This window comes from Scomber japonicus, chromosome 9 (assembly GCF_027409825.1).
Source record: "Scomber japonicus isolate fScoJap1 chromosome 9, fScoJap1.pri, whole genome shotgun sequence".
Taxonomy (NCBI): Eukaryota; Metazoa; Chordata; class Actinopteri; order Scombriformes; family Scombridae; genus Scomber; species Scomber japonicus.
Genome location: NC_070586.1, coordinates 35,920,746 through 35,937,888, shown reverse-complemented (window position 1 = coordinate 35,937,888; position 17,143 = coordinate 35,920,746). Strand labels below are relative to the sequence as shown.

Sequence of the window (17,143 nt, the reverse complement as noted above, 5' to 3'; positions counted from 1 at the left end):
ACAATCTGATGGAATCCATCATTATGGACTGTTGCTGCTCATCTGCAACACTACATGGATGAGTCATCAATCATTAGAGACTCCTAAAGCAATCACCAGTCATTCATATTAGTGTTAGTGCTGGATCCATGATCACATCCTTGGTCTTGATGTGGTGAATGTAACATATGTTTTCTGTGTCCTCTTGCTAAACCTGACCTATGTTCTTGGTAACCGTGGTGATTGTAGATGTAGTAAAACCTCGTCTTTGTGTCCAGTCTTGATGCTTTTTGTCTTTGAGCAGTATATCCACTCTTTATTTCCAGTGATGCATTGATGCATTAAACCTAGCCTAGGATTAAATTCAGTGGCGCAAAAAGTGGGTATGCACTATATGCGGCGCATAGGGGCGCCACAATTGAGGGGGCGCCAAAGCGATGGGGGTAAAATTATTTCGAGTCTGCATTTTCTGTATTTAACAGCGTTTGTGCATGTGTAGTAAATGATATGATCAATAACAGAGGCACGTCACTGATTACGCGCCCCTCCACCTCCCTCCTGTGCCCCTCCGATAATCGCCTCCCCTCGGGGGAGAGAGGTGAAGGCACCGGAGAGCCTCTCCATACCGGAGCGCCGGCGCGCGCCCCCTCGAGCACGCGCTAGAGCAGGAGTGTTTTCATTTGAATCGTGTTGTCATTTGATGACAGGGACCTAATGACATGGAGAGACAGAAAATAAAGCTCTCGGGGGCACAAAACAGAAAACGGAAGAGGGAGAAAGAGAAAGATTTTGCAGGGATGAAAAAAAGCTTTTCAAAGTGGTTGAAAGACAGTAGGTAAGTTATGACAGTGTATCAAGAGGAGGCTTATAAACATTCAGGTTAGCTAAAGCTACTACTAGTAAAACAACAGGTTACTGTTGTCTGATCAGTATTTACAATATAACAGATCATGACAAGAAAAATAAAGGAACTGGCTTGTGGTTATTTTGTTGTTCAGACAGTTATCTTTTTTTTTTAACTAGATGGTGAATCATAAAACAGATAAATTATAGAACTTGGGATACACTTGAGTTTAATGTCTTCACTCAGATATAACACTCCAGTGCTGTTGTGATGTATCTGATAAGTCAGATCAGATGCAGTGTCCAATTAGTAACTGATATCCAATAAGGATAGGCTATCATTTACAATTAAAATTTCATAGGTGGAAATATGTTTATATGTGGTTTGACTGCTTGCTGTATTTTTGAAACCTCCTTAACACAAAGTTCATGTCATTCAGGTGTGAGGATGGAGAGAAAGAATCAGGACACACATCCGAGCTCGCGATGCTCACTAGGGGCACTATCGTAAATCTCATGACTGTCTTAAAGTGATGTCGTCTTAACCCTTAAAGGGGCATTTCACTCAAATCATACAAATAATACAAACACAAATAATAGTAATACAATAACATAAAGTGACTGAAATTACAGCTGGGTTACATAACCATTAAAAAAAAAATTCAGGCAGGGGTGCCCGGTGGGGTGGGGGGGCGCCTGCAATGTATCTGCATACCCCTCAGAAAGTAGGTAGTTGCGCCCCTGATTAAATTGCTGATGTTATAAATCCACACTGCATTCATTTAAACCAAAGTGGAATCTTACAGCTACAGGAAGTTGTACTTCCTGTAGCGTTTCACTTACAGAGTGCCTCCATTGTTGAGAGAGTTGGAGCTAGGTCTGGTCTCTGGATGGGGCTTGGCATGGGGTTTAGGCTGGGCCTGAAGCATGCTGGGAGGCTCCACACTGTTTACCATCATAGGCGGATCTTTCTCCTGCATGTGAGTCAGAAATGGCTTAAACAGAGCCGGGACCTTGCACTGTAGAGGAGAGATGGATGGCAACATGCTGAAGACATTCGGAGGCAGCAGGCAGAATATTGGTGGACCTGGGTCTGACAGCAGGGGGGGCTAAGCGCCACCCACATCTGAAGACTTGGGCCAGAATATTCTTTTTGTTCTTGCGATCATGCTTGTATGCAGTTTGTCTGTCTGTATGTGTGACTGTGTGTGTGTGTGAGTGAGTGTTTTTTTAATCAAACATGCGCCTGTGGATGTGCAAGCTTGCAAAAATGACTACCAGCACTGCAGCCAAAAGCATGTTTGGCTGTTGCTGGTAGGTCTGCCTACAACACAAGCTCCTCTAGCAGGTAACCAATCACTGGATGCTTTTAAACATTCCAATTGTTCAACTGTGAAAGCAGTTGATCGATTTTGTATCCACCAGTGAACAGCTGGCAGATACAAAAGCATCTCGTCTTAGTGTGTATGGTGTATGCATGCAGGCATACAGTTCACTTTCTATCAGTGTGTGCAGGCAGAATGTATGTGAGCACATGCATACAGGTTTGCACTACTGCGTCAGTGCATGTCTGTGAAAGAGGGTGTTTGTGCATTGTGTTTGTGTGTGTGTGTGTGTGTTTGTGTGTGTGTGTGTGTGTGTGTGTGTGTGTGTAGGCATGCTGTACCTGTGTGCCTGTCCCGCTCAGTTGCTGCTGCTGCTGCAGCTGCAACTTCTTCGCTTGATTCTGCTTGTAGTAGTCAAAGATCATCAGGGCCGCATAAACCTTCCCTACTGTCAGTTCATTGGCTGAGGATGTGAGGAGAGAAGACAGGATGAGGAGAGAGGAGAGGAGGAGACAATGAGGAGAGGATAGGAGACATGATGAGGAGAGGAGATGGAGAGGAAAGGAGAGGAAAGGAGAGGAGAGGATGAGGAGAGGAGATGAAGAGAGGAGACAAAGGAGAAGATAGGAGAGAATGAGGAGAGAAGAAGAGATTGAGGAGTAGAGAGAATGAGGACAGGAGATGTAGGAGAGGAGACAAAGAGGAAAGGAAATGATAGGAAAGGAAAGGATATGAGTAGACAAAGAGGAGAAGATAGGAGATAATGAAGGGATGAGAAAAGGTGAAAGAAGAGCAAAGAGGATGAGGAGGAGAGGAAAAGAGTGAGGGAAGGGGAGGGGATGACAGAAGAGAAGAGGAGATTCTGCTGACTCATTTCTCTCTCCTGGATTCATCTCTATTTGCTTGCTCATCTCCCTAATGGTTTAGTTTAAAGGAAAGAAACTTGTACAGTGAATGACTTGATTCATTCACTGTAAGTAATTAAATTAGATTTTCTAAGGTAAACAAAACGAGCGTCACAACTAATGTCCGGTAAGACTCTCGTAGTGAGACTGTGCACACTTCTCACCAATAGATGGCAGCAAACACAAAGCTCACAAGCTCAGAGCTGTGACACATGTACTTACCAAAGCCTGTAGAAAAACTCTTTAAAATGACATTTATGACTTATAAGTAGAAAATAAAAGTACAAATCTTTTACTTCTACCGCTACTCACAGATTTGACAATAAAACAATGGTTACACACGGTTAAACACACACTGTCTGAGATATATGCTTTGGAGTAATTGTATAAAATATCACTGGTCATGATAATTATTATATTAGCCCGAGCAATTGTTGTGTATTCTCCATGTTAACCACTGATAGAGATAATAAGGATGCCACTCATATTTACCCCAATCAACTTTACTGTAAATACTGTAAAAGTCTCTCTGGGAAAACACCTTTTCTATTAAAGACTGGTTTATTTGAATGCACCAGTAGTTATCCATTTACTCCAAAACTTTTTCAATGTACTTTTATTTAAAACACAATTAAAACACACATATTACACCTGAAACAGTGTGTCAGGTTAATGGTTAATGGTCCAGTTATGATTTGCTTAATTGGACTTGACCGGTAAGTAGACTATAAATTCATAACAGTTCAGGTTAGGCTATGAGCTTCAATTTTACCTTTTAAAAGAACACAGTAACTTTATGCCTAAGTGTCTATATGCTCACCCCAGTCCCGAAAACTTCATCAAAGCTGACACTGTGTGCAAATATTTCTAAAAATCGCATTAAAGGTGCGTCTTATACACTGGTTCTTATGGTATTTTTGCAAAAATATATAATAATATGACAGGTGTTTGGTAAATCCTTGTGTCTGATTGGCTGTGAGATTCTTACAAGTTTGATAAATATGGGCCCTACATACATAGACACACACACATACTGTCATTTAAAACCTTCATCAAACATCTGTATTGGCAGCTCTTTAGATATATGATGTCACTCATTGGTCTCAGAGATGAGGCGAACACATTTAAGACACCTTTTAAACAAACCTAAAGACACAAACACCCTCAAAACTTGTGCCCCCATGTTTAAGGCTAAAAAGCGATGGTTCTGCGTAATTTCGACCTAGTGTCATATGCACTATGAGGACTATCTAATCAGCGCCACAGCCCTTGTTTTTCATTTGGTCGTCGAAATATCGCGCAATCACTGAAATACTGTGCGGTATCGCGAGACACCCACACAGCACATCTAAAGATCTGTGTGTGATTGCCCGATATTTCAACAATGTTTACAGCTTTAGCAGTAGCAGCAGAGTAAAAGCCATCAGATAAGTGTTTATTTTAATAAACTCCTGGTGTTCTTACAAACTTTCCAATGCATGGATTTATGAGTAAAGACCCTATTTGTACTACTGTAGAAGTTTGATAACAATCCAGGCATTATTAGTGGGGTCATTTACCAGATACACTGGTGGTCCCGTCCCGTACTAAGCCATTCGGCTGATGGCTCTAACTCCACTAATTTGCGACCAAATGAAAAACAAGAGCTGAGGCGCTGATTAGATAGACCTCATGGTGCATATGACGCTAGGTCGAAATTATGCCGAACCATCACTTTAACTATAAAAACATGTGAAAAATGCAACTGTGGAACTGTGGGTCTCTCTGTTTGACTGTCACACAGCTGGAGTCTTTTGGAGCCAGCATTTGTTACAGCAGTGCAATGGCACTTTGGTATTAGCTGCAACATTCAACTGATTAGAGTCAGTAAAAGTCATGCATGAGTTACTTTGTGTGTTCATCTTCTGTTTGAGATTATCAGTCAACAGATGGTGGTGGCAGGACCAAACTTCTCTTTAGGAGACAGTAACTGTGTACTGTAACACAGTGATGGTGAAATGCTTACGTTTATGTGGCGTCACTAGCAGGTCCATGGTCTTTTGAGAAAGGTTGGGCCACACTGTGGACAACTCCTTCTTTAACTCAGCGTCAGATAACCGCTGGGCTACCATACCTGTAAATCCAAAGAGAGAAAGAGAGAGACTTATACCTTCCTTTATTGAAACATGTAGCGATTGCCTATCACGCCTTGTGTACTGGACTGTTTTTAACCTTCCAGATGGTTAATCTGTCATTTACGGCACAAATGCAGGAAAAAGCAGGAAATGAGTTGATATGAGCTGAAGCACAAAGAGAGAAATCCTCATTAGAAGTGCACAGAGAGAGGCAGTGAAGCCAAGAGAGAGAGAGAGCAGCAGACACGCCTAGCACAGCACAAAGCCTGCTAATGAGTCCAAATGGGAGCCATATTTGCTCATTTTCCAGCTCTGAGAACAAAATCACATCTGTCACTCTGATAGGGGCTAGCTGGCTGCTAAAGGTTGCACTTTGATGATGATGATGATGGGGTGACTTTTTGGAGTTTTATTTGCTTGTTACATTTGCTATTTGTATTTGCTTCATTTAGCTCTTATGAGAAACTAGACTTAAGTTTTGATGCAGCACATTATAAACTCATTAACAGCACATATTGGTTATGTTTAATCAACCTCAACTTTATATCAGGACATTACAATTCATATATTATTAGCTACAGTGGTGACAATTATGACATTAAACCACATACAACTACAAAAATGTCAATGATAACATAACAGTAACAAAGGTAACCCTAACCCTAACCCAATTCCTGTCAACACAGTACCAAAGACAAGCACTCATATACAGTAGCTACTAAATTCTTCTAAGCACTAACACTAGTCAGCTTGAGAACCATCAACCCTACAATGGTTAGAGATACTCTGAGCTCTGTTGTTCTAAATATTATACCACCAAGAAAACATCACACACCCTTAAATCATTTGAAGACGTAATATCTTCTTTCATTTCTATGCAGATGATAGACAATCATATCTTCCTGTTAATCCTGTTGATGTTGTTACTGGTTTCCCTATAGGAGTGCAATGACGATATTAAGTGTTGGATGTCTTCTAACTTTCTACAGATTAATGAGACTAAGATCATTATATTTGCAACATGACTTCATGCAGACCAATACCAAGCTGTCAGTCTGAGAACCATCTGTCTGCCACTGACCTAAAGACAGTTGTTCAAGCCTTCACTTCATCTTCTGTCAATTATTGTAATGTGTCCATACTCTGCAAGAAGCCACTCCAACAACAAGCAAGTATTACTACAAAATCTCCATGAATGCTTTAACCTGGTGATTTTTAACTGGCAATTCAGAACAGTCATCTAATCTGTCTATCAGTGTGTACTTATACCAAGTACATAGTAGATATGCATAATTCACTTCACTTATTCACCATTATTATACATATTTCAGATGAATAGTTTTATGAACAATAGTTAAAGCAAAGCCGAGATCATGCTTTAAGGTTTATAATTATTGTTCATTTCCAATGTGGTTAAAATCTTATGATGCCTTATAATTTCTACTTCCAGTATAACTGTAGGTAGACTTAGTTTTATTTGACACTGTGATTCATGACAGTTTGGCCCTGTGTGAACCCCTCAATAAATGACACTGTGTAATATGTGTTAGATCATTACAAGGCAAACATTACTCATATAGCTCTAGTCTGTGTCACTGATTCTTTTTTCTGATGATGTGTAGTGTGTTTCTCTGACCTGAGGCCAGTTTGATCTCCAGGGCGGTGCGGATCAAGGCCATCAGGGTGGAGGTGAAGTGGACAGTGTTGTCGTCGGCGATGGGCATGTTCATTTTGACGAGGCGCTGAGGAGAGGAGATGTGTAGGGGGATTGGGGGGGGGGTTTGAAAGTTGGATCACTGAGCAACAGCAAAACATCCTGATCAGAACATAGAAGTCCACCCAAGAGAAATCAATCTGTGTGCTGCTGTGCATCTGATACCTTTATATTGATTCACCTAAAGTAGCTCACAGGTGCTTTGCTAAATTTGGTTAAATAAGTGAAAGTGTGTTGACTCCGTTCAGCGCACAAAAAGCTTTCTCAACAAGTACATACAGAAGAAGACAAACTAGACATTCACATTCACTGCTATTGGCTACAGTATGCACTACGCTGCAAGTCAAAGTGCACTGGTGCAAGACTGACATTGACCGAAAAAAAGGTGAGAGAAGGCATGTAAACGCATAACCATGAAGGTGCCTCGACAGTCGCAGGAGCTCGACTCTGTGGTTGCCATCCTAGCAAATCATCAACTTGGGAGTTGAGAAGGGTTGCTCTGTATGTACATGTACGCTGAGCAGCTAGCAATAAAGAGTGTCCATTCCACAAAGCGTGGGCAGCCTTAGCGGAGAAGACTTGGTTCGTAACAAAAAAAACAAACAGGTAATAGGTAGGCACCATTGGATGCTTTCATTGGATGCTGCGGGATTGTTGCTGTAAGAGTTGAGCTCCCCTGAACACAAAAAGCATTCACCTACATGTGCTATCAGTGGCAGTGCAGAAAGTAAGAAAGACCAGAGTCAGAATGAGACAGGGGAGGGGGAGGGGGATGGAGAGCTGAGGGGCAAACGCACACGCATATGCACACACACGCACACACAAAACCACAGGCTGCACAATTAGAAAGACTGCAAAACTGACACATAATAGCTGTTTGAGACAATGGGCCTCATGCAAGATCCATTCATAGAAGTACTGTACAGCTGATTTGAGATCCAAGTCATCCAAGCCATATACAGATTGTTTGCCTTTATCCAAGGGGAAAACACTTGTCTGGTTTAAGAATCATCATACCTTAAAAATCACACCTAGATTAATTTGCAGATTAAATATGAATCCAAACTAAAATTAAATTATTTTTTATCTTAAATTAACATTCTATTGGTGGATCGTGGTGTTTTGGGGTTAAAAATATTGGTATGGTATTGGTATGAGGACTTTGGCTTATAGTAGTTGCTAGGAAATTCTCAAGTATCATTGTCTGTATGCAGGTAACTGTGCAGTTAAACATCGTCTTTGCTCTGAGAGTGTTAAAGGAATATACTTTCTTGTCGTCCTTTGTGACTGTGATATTCTCCTCACCACAGTCCTGCACGGATTCAGGTACTTGTGGGTGGCAAAAAATGTGTGTTTATATACATTCTGTATAAATAAGATTATTGGCCAATATGTCGATATCAGATTTTTTTTACTTTCTAATATCAGTAACGGCCCCAAACATCCAGTATCGGTTGGGCTCTAAAAAATACCCTACTCTGTAATTCGTGGGTACAAGTTGGACACGTGCAAAGCACGGGTCTAAAGTACAACACTTAAAGTCTGTGTAAAGTAAAAATAAATGTGTTCTGAGTGTGACATATCACAGAAAAGTGTGTTGTTAACCACCCTGCCAAATTTGAATCATTAAAAAAAAAAGCCAAATATATGAAATTAGGCTTGTTGTGTAAAAGTTGTGTAAAAATCAGTCTCTTTCTCTGCTCCCAAAATGCTGTGGGAGTGCCTGCCGAGTTTGCTGAAACCCCGCCCCCTACCAATTGTCACCTGTCAATCAAAGTCACCACCTCTACCAGAAACATAGACGCTACTTCTGAGAGCTTTCTGCTGCTAATTCAGCTGCTAGCCCGGCGGCTAACTCAGCTGCTAGCTTGGCGGCTAGCTCAGCTAACTGGCTAACGGTAGACAATAATTGCAGTAGTGTGTGCTGAATGTCTAATGCAGCGGTGATTTTCAGACCCGCCCACTAAATCCTGAACACAAAAATCTTGAAAGTCTAGCTCCACAATTCAAATCTAAATGGTTGAAATGCTTTTTACACATTTTTTAGAAATACATTTATGACCTATTTAATGTGTTTAGAAGAAAATGTCTGAATTCACTTTACACGGTCTTTAAGCTATTTTTAGGATGTAATTCTTTAAACTACATGAACCTGAATGAAAACTGCTGTATAAAAAAAGTTTGATTGATTAATTGATTGGTTTAGAATGACTGATTTTCAGCAGATGGACTTTAAGCACAGACAGTGTCAGTCAGTCAGTCTTACAGAAGTTTGATGACAGTGAATTTGATAGCAGTTGTTAGTTTTGCTGACTCCAAGTAGTAACACTTGAACCCCAGAGAGAAAATTAAAAGAGGCTTAGGATAAAAAAACAATGTTCTTGCATGACGCTCATTCCATGCCAAAAATATTCACACAATGTTGGAGATGTTATATTCTATCTTCTGTTATATTTGACCTTTTCAGTCAGTCTGAGCTAAAACATGTGGAATCCAGCTTTATTCACATGGATTTTATTTCCCATGTAGCTTTTCCACTGTGCAGCACTAACATACTAACACACACACACACACACACACACACACACACTGACATAAATATTTCCACCAGTGGGTAGACTGAGATGACATGACATGAGATGAGAGAAAGAATAAGAGTGAATGGGCAGCAAAAACAGAACCACAAAGTGAAAAGCGCACACAGAAAGTAGCTGTCCCACAGAAAAGCAGAGCTACACACACACACACACACACATACACTGCTCCACAAAATAAACCCCCACTAGGGCGTACCATTCAAAAGGAAATCGTGACATAAGGAAGCCTTTGTAAACATATATATATATTTCTTGTAATTAGCATAATTTTAAATCTACTGTGTTGTTATTAGAAGTTTTGGGTATTATCTCACACAGCTGTAAACCAGGACTATGAGGGAGGGGTGGGAGGGGGCTTACACCAAAAAAATATCAGAGCGCTAGCAAAACAAAGTGAAGAAAGGAGGAAACACTGCAGAGCACAGACACTGGCTTGAGTTCACGCCAATGAGAGCAGAGGGAAGAAGGTTTAGGAAGAGGAGGGGTCTACCTTGTAGGCGACTCTTGGCGGGCATTTCTTTCCCAAACCTAAGGGTGGGGACATGTGGAGCAGCATCTGATACATATCGAGGTACTTGATACGGCCACTTCACAGGGTAGGAAAATTAAACAAAAAAAAATAAAGTAAACAAAATGCAAAAAATCAGAGAAGGATGGGGTGGGGGGGGGGGGGGGGGGGGGGGTTAGAGAAGGAGAAGAGGAACAAAAGGGAAGAAATCAAACCAAAATGAGAAGAATGTAAAGGAAAAGGTACAAAAAACAGAAATCTGTTGTTAATAGATTTCCTTTGGAGTGAGGATGTGAGGTGGATGCCATCCTCGGCCGCTGTGTCTGGGGCACGGGGATGCATCTCCGTGGAGCTTGCCTGAGAGAAAACATGGGATGGTAACAAGAGAGTTTTTTTGGGGGGTGGGGGGTGAGAGGGAAGAGGAGAGGGAAGGGGAGAGAAAGAAGGGGGACGATGGCTTTGACCCGACACACAGGAGATGCTGATGAGAAGGGGAAGAGAAATGACAGCATTGTAATGGGGATGTCTGCCTTGGCATGCTAGCAGACATCCCCCCCCCGGTACTTCAACCAGGGTGCACAGAGACAAAGGTTTCAATGCCAGCCCGAGCTTTTAGTTTGGGGCTTTTTTTTTTTACTCACAGCCTTGCTTTCCTCCGGCAGACAAAAAGATCAATCTTTATTTAGAGTATCATTTAAAGTCTGTGTAAAGTAAGAATAAATGTGTTCTGAGTTTGACATACCACAGAAAAGTGTGTTGTTAAGCACCCTGCCAAATTTGAATGATTAAAAAGATCACCAAATATATGATGATGAATTAGGTTTCAAAGTTGTGTAAAACTCAGCCTCTTTCTCTGCTCCCAAACACTGTGGGCGTGTCTGCTGAAACCCCGCCCCCTATCAAGTGTCACTTGTCAATCAAAGTCACCACCTCTACCAGAAACATGGACGCTATGTCTGAGCTCAGCGGCTAGCTCGGTGGCTAACATGGTGGCTAGCTTGGCGGCTACTACAGTGGCTAGCTCGACGGCTAACTCAGCAGCTAGCTGGGGGGCTAACTCAGCTAACTGGCTATCTGTAGACTGTAGTAGTAGTAGTGTGTGCTGAATGTATTTATACCTCTACAGCAGCAGGGGTGGGTTTATGCTAATCAACTCCCACTAAAATGTCTGAATTCACTTTACACGGTCTTTAAGATCTGAATGTAGCGATCAGTGATGGTTTTTTTGGGTTAAATCAGGGAGAAATGGGATTTACTGTATCTGCTGTCTAAAAATTACAGACAGGAGGAAGCAGGCCTGGCAGGCGGCATGTTGGGACAAACACTGTGGCTTTGAAAGCTTTGTTTCCACTCCGGCATCATCAAACCAAAAGCCAGTCAGTTTGGAGGGGGGGCGGGTGCTAGTGTAAAAAGGCGATTTAATTGGTGCACAGCCATTCAGTTAAAAGTCTCTTGGCATAGAGGTACACAAAGCACCCCAGTGACGGAAATGTCTGGTGGTTGCAAACCTTGTATGCTACCCTATTAGGGCAGTTCTTTCCTAAGCCAAGTGGGGGGGAGATAATACGTAACAAATTGTACATGTCCTTATAGGAAATCCGTCCGCTGCGGAAAAGAACAAGCACATAAATAAACAGAACGTTCAGGACAGCTTAAACATCACAGTGATCATCAGTGGCTGACTGCATACAACAAGGTATTGGAACGAGGCCTCTGTGAGAGGACCTCGTTCAGTCACCTCAGTTTCAAACGAGGGAAGAGTGGAGTAAGATTAGGGGCGTCTATTCACTCCACTTTGTATGCTATTCTCTTTGGGCCCAGAGGAAGGTTTGAACATACCACGCCGCTGGGTCGTACTCAGCCCAGACCCTGATGAACTCATCCAGATGATGAGGCCCCAGGATGGAGGAGTCTCTAGTAAGGTACTCAAAGTTATCCATTATGACGGCCACAAACAGGTTCAGCATCTGAAACACAGAGGAAGATAGTAGTTCACTAGAAAGTCCTGCAAGTAGTCAGCAAGCTTCCAGCACTAATCATTTCAAACTTTGATGTGCCATCTGGTCCCACTCTATGTTACCAGGCCTTCACACTTTGTGATCATTGTCACAAAGCAGAATAAAGAGACTGGATTACAACCTAAGTGCTGGAGATGATATGGTCACTGTGTGGCAGACCACACACATATTTTGGGGCTGCCCCATTCTTAAATCCCTCTGTGAAGGAGTTCACAATACTATCAGAGAAGTCTTACATTATGATGTTAAATTCACCTGCCTATCTTTTTACCAGGATAGGCAGGTATTTTAAACAATGATGATATTGTTATAGTCTCTGATGACATACTCATAACCCCATAGTTCTCTATGATTTGTTCTTATACATATATATTTTTTCTATTTCCTCTTTCCTTTCTCTTTTTGTTTGTTTTGTTTTATTTAGTTTTAACATGTGTTTAAGTTATTTTGACATACCGTATGCAATCATATTCATTTTTTTCCATAGTGTAATTTCTACTGATGTGCTTATCCATTGCATCAATGCTGTCTATATTCTGTCGGTACAACATTCTAGAAGAAAAGTATAAAAAAACTACAAAAAAACTGAATAAAGGTGTTTAGACTGCAGTGCTGCAGAAATGTGGACTGTAATAAGCTTTAAAATACAATACGGAGATTGTGTAAAGCTCACCTTTCTTAGTAGTAAGGTGGGTACAAATAAATGTATATATATATATATATGTACTATATATAAAAAAAACCTTCACTTTACAAGAACTATATAATGTGAACTATGTGAGTAGCAACGTGTAGCTGTGTTTCAGTACTGACCAGGAAGGAACAGAGGAAGATAAAGGAGACAAAGTAGAAGTAGGCAAAATCACTGCCGCACTCCTTTCCATGAGTCCCTGATCGCTCGTCACAGGCGCGGTGACTCAGACATGATAACATGATCTCGTGCCATGCCTCACCCGTCGCACTCCTGATGCACATGAAAAGACAGAGAGACAAACATTTTAACAACATCTAATAGACGTGGTTGTGTTTGTGTTGGTGGTCTGTGTTGTTTTTTGATAGATCATTGAATTACATGTGATTAATGTTACTGTGATGCCTGTTGGACCTGAAGACAATCAGATATAGTAGATACAAGCACCAGTTCATGCTTTACCACTAAATTCACCGTGCTTTGAATTTCAGAGAAGATTTCATGAAATGTTAATTCATTCAATATAATATCAATATCGTGATATTTTATAGATATCATGTTAGATTTAGAATATGGTAATATGGTGAAATGGGATATGTGTCTTTTCCTGCATAAATATTTTGTGAAAGCACGGATAGTCATCTCTACAATATTGTTAGAATATCAATACTGTGGTATATGGTCAAAAATATCATGATATGGGACCTTTGCTGCATGCCACCCCCCTCTCTCTCCCGTGATTTCCTGTCTGTCTACTGTCATTAAAAGGTGTCTATGCTGCAAAAGTCTTAAAAAAATAAATAAAAAAATATGATGATATTTGATTCTGTACATATCGCCCAGCCCTAGTTTGGATTTTTTTCAAAATTGCAGTTTCAGTTTTGGGGATAGAAATGAGAAATGTGCCGTGCCTGATGACATCGTCAGGTGTTAATGCTGCTTTTGTTCTGTGTAAGCTTCATGCTTGATATTCAAGTATTTACAGAAATTCAGATGCAATGAATAATTCATTTCCTAAATACGAGACTCAATTGGCCACAGCTAAACGTGCAGAGGGTCTCAGATTGTACCAGCCATGCATGCTAAATTTAATTCCACCGTATATTCTAATACAACTTGCAAAGTCTCTAGAACAGAATGGCTCTTTGCAGAGTTTGAGGATGTGTAGCTGTTACTGGAGCTTGTCTCTGCTCTTGTCCTGCAGGCCTGCTGAACACACACTGTCTGGCAGAGCAACAGGAGCATTGTGTGTTCCTCATACTCACTAACTCCTAAACCAGTTCAGATGATCTTATAAACATGAGGCAAGGATCAAAATGAATTATTATGACAGTTTTTTTTGAAGAGAACCTCTGTGTTCTCAATAAGGTGTATGCAGTATAGAAGTGTAAACCAGTATAAAGTGTATACCTGAACAGCAGCATGAGAGCCTGGAGGAAAGTGCGGAAGTTGTTGTGGTGATTGATAGCTGTGTCCTCATTCAGATCAATGTTGCCAAAAACCTACAATAGTGTTGGAACAAGTGGATTTTTACTGTCTAAGCAACGTGCAAATGTTTTTCACATTCAGGCCAGGTTACTTTACCACTGTATGGTTCTCATGTCCTCTATGACCACAACAGTCAGTGTGTGTCACCCACCTGCATCCCAATGATGGCGTAAATGAAAAACAGCATAGCAATCAGCAGGCAAACATAAGGCAGGGCCTGAAGGGAACAAAAGAAAACCAAAACACATTCAATTATTAATATCCACTCAAAATGATTCCTGTCATGCAGGAATCCTGCATGTCTGAGTTTGTGTGTGCAGGAAGTGACTGTGGGTGCAATGAGGATGTGGGTGCAGCTGTGGCTCAGGAGGTAGAGCGAGCTCGTCTACGAATTGGAAGACTGGCGATTTGATTCCTGGCTCCTCTGGTCCACGTGACGATGTGTCCTCGGGCAACCCCAAAATTGCTCCCAATGGCTTATGGTGTGTGAATATGTGGCAGGTTGTGGTAGCCCCTTTCATCTGTGTATGAATGTGTGTAAATGGGTGATGACATGTAGTGGTCAAAAAGACTAGAAAAGCACTACATAAGTACAGTCTATTTACTATTTACATGCAATATATGTGTGAGCATGTTGAGCACCTTGAAGGACTGTACAAAGGTCCACAGCAGGATGCGGATGGTGTAACCCTGCCTCAGCAGCTTGATGAGCCGAGCGGCTCTGAACAGCCTCAGGAAGCTCAGGTTCAACAGTCTGTCCTGTTAGACATGAACACGACATCAAGCACTTAGCATATTATCACTCACTGATAAAGACACTTTCATCAACACTTACTTATTCAGCCGCCTACAAACTAGCACAGAGGTGACATACTGATCTTCATTACAGGTTCACATTTTTCTTTCAAAACAATAGTAATCATTCCTTCTGTCTAGATGGACTGGTAACACATTCCCTGCTGCTGCACTTCCTATGGAAATATGAGAGACAAACTTCATAGTCTTTGTTATATGGATGAATATGGATTTAAAAGTTTATCTGAATCTAATATCAGATATCCAGGGCCAGAGGGTATCAAGTGGGTTACCCTCAGGATTCAGGGTCAGGATGGAGAGTAGGAATGTTAACAGTAATTATGACTCATTCACACATACAAAATGGTTCATCAGTATTGTATTTAGAGCCCAATCAATATGGGATTTTTGAAACTGAAATACTGATTTTAGAGTGGAAAAATTCACCAATAACCAATATTGAGGCCAATATAATTAATTTTTGAGCTGGAATGAAAATAGACCTTCTCTATGTGGATTGTTCACTGATTTTGCACTGATATGAGGCTGCTCAAGTTTTTTTTCACATTGTTAAGCATTTCTAGAAATGAACACAAACAAAATAGAAAATAAATACAAATAAAATAGCAAAATAAACACCAGTATTGTACAGTATCAGTCATTATATCAACTGACTGAACTCCAATCAGAAATACTTTTTTTCTTGTTTATCAATAAATTATCAATATTTCACCGTTCATGTGGGCCGGAGCTGTGCTCTGCCACTATAGTCAAATAAATGAATAATTCAATTCAAACTGACAGTAGCGCTGCAGACTACAGATCATTTTCGCATGCTGCTTTCAATTACAGCTGCGTGGCTCTCTCAAAAGCACCAAGATGCTCAACAAACCAGAGCACAACATCACCCTCTGCTGGCCCCGCCTTCGTTAACACGCTGCATCTTCCCATCACAGTGTTATCCTTGCTGTATCGTATATTACATTTGAGTGGTCGATTCATGAAATAATCAGCAAGAATTTGCTAGTGTTTGAAACGGCTTCTAAGCCAAAGTAAGTGGATTAAGTTAAGTTGACATCGATGGTGAAGTTTCATAATATTCAACAATTCAAAGAGGCCAATAAGAAGAATTGAAATTTAAAATTGGCTCACTGCTTTAGATTATGTGCAGCAAAAGGCTGAAAGGTTTTCATAAGTTAACCAAAAGTGTTATACTCAATCACTGCAGTGCTCTTATAAGTCACATTCAAGAGACCAGAATGCGTTGTCACTCACCGTAGTCTATTGATGATTTGGACCGGAGCATGGGAGCACCGGGGACGACAATCAACAAGATGAAAAATGTAGCGGGGAAAGACAAAGACAGAGAGATATAAAGAGGAAGAGGAAGACAGAAAGACAGAAAGAGAGAGAGCGTAGAAGAAAGAAGAAGGCACAAGAGAACAGTCATATTGTACAACATAAAGTGATAGAGCTCAACAAATACACACATGTAAATCAGTCAAAGGTTATTTCACAATACACACATGTAAACAGAGCATGTAAGAGCACTGGATCTGTCAAACAACACAAGCTGTGAAGCACACATTAGAGTTTACTATGAACTTAGAGTTCTTCTCATCCCTCTATGATAAATCCATCCAATTAACATGACACCCCCCCCCTTCCTCCAAGCTACCATCCCTCTCTGGGCTGGTGCCATGCGATTGACTTTGCTGATGTGCCTAGTTAGCTTGTTTGCACAAAGCTTGCACTACAGACGCTCCCTGCCACGGCTCATTACCATGAAAGCAGCGTTGTATGGATACAGTGTATTCAGCTTTGTTGCAGTGAGTAATGGAGCGTGTAAGGGAGGCTGCTCTTACCTTGATTTCAGTGACCAGGATGTCAGTGATGCTACCCAACACTGTCACAAAGTCAAACACATTCCAGGCGTCCTTTAGGTAGTTCTGAGAGACAACAGCTCAAAGTCATTAGTTGATATTGATTATTTGTGATATTTGGTGTTGTTTTGTGAATGTTACCCACCAGTGGGCCGAAAGCAATGATCTTGAGGATACATTCCAGAGAGAACAGAGTTGTAAAGACAATGTTGAGGTTCTTCAGCATGGCTTCATAGAAGTCTGGAGCTCCATGGAACTGAAAGACAAAAGGAAGTTTTTTTCA

The 17,143-nt window shown here is 41.0% G+C and overlaps 1 protein-coding gene across 1 annotated transcript in view; it reads right to left on the bottom strand.

Moving 5' to 3' along the window:
• cacna1ba (calcium channel, voltage-dependent, N type, alpha 1B subunit, a) overlaps positions 1-17,143 on the bottom strand; it is a 172,499-nt gene that overhangs the window by 14,219 nt on the left and 141,137 nt on the right. The window contains exons 34-46 of the mRNA XM_053325836.1: positions 17,006-17,116; positions 16,843-16,926; positions 16,253-16,258; positions 14,825-14,941; positions 14,334-14,399; positions 14,105-14,196; positions 12,817-12,967; positions 11,825-11,952; positions 11,494-11,590; positions 6,803-6,908; positions 5,058-5,165; positions 2,489-2,610; positions 1,666-1,841 (exon numbers count right to left, since the gene is read on the bottom strand). Coding sequence (XP_053181811.1) covers positions 1,666-1,841; positions 2,489-2,610; positions 5,058-5,165; positions 6,803-6,908; positions 11,494-11,590; positions 11,825-11,952; positions 12,817-12,967; positions 14,105-14,196; positions 14,334-14,399; positions 14,825-14,941; positions 16,253-16,258; positions 16,843-16,926; positions 17,006-17,116 — 1,364 coding nt within the window. The remainder of the gene's footprint in view (positions 1-1,665; positions 1,842-2,488; positions 2,611-5,057; positions 5,166-6,802; positions 6,909-11,493; positions 11,591-11,824; positions 11,953-12,816; positions 12,968-14,104; positions 14,197-14,333; positions 14,400-14,824; positions 14,942-16,252; positions 16,259-16,842; positions 16,927-17,005; positions 17,117-17,143) is intronic.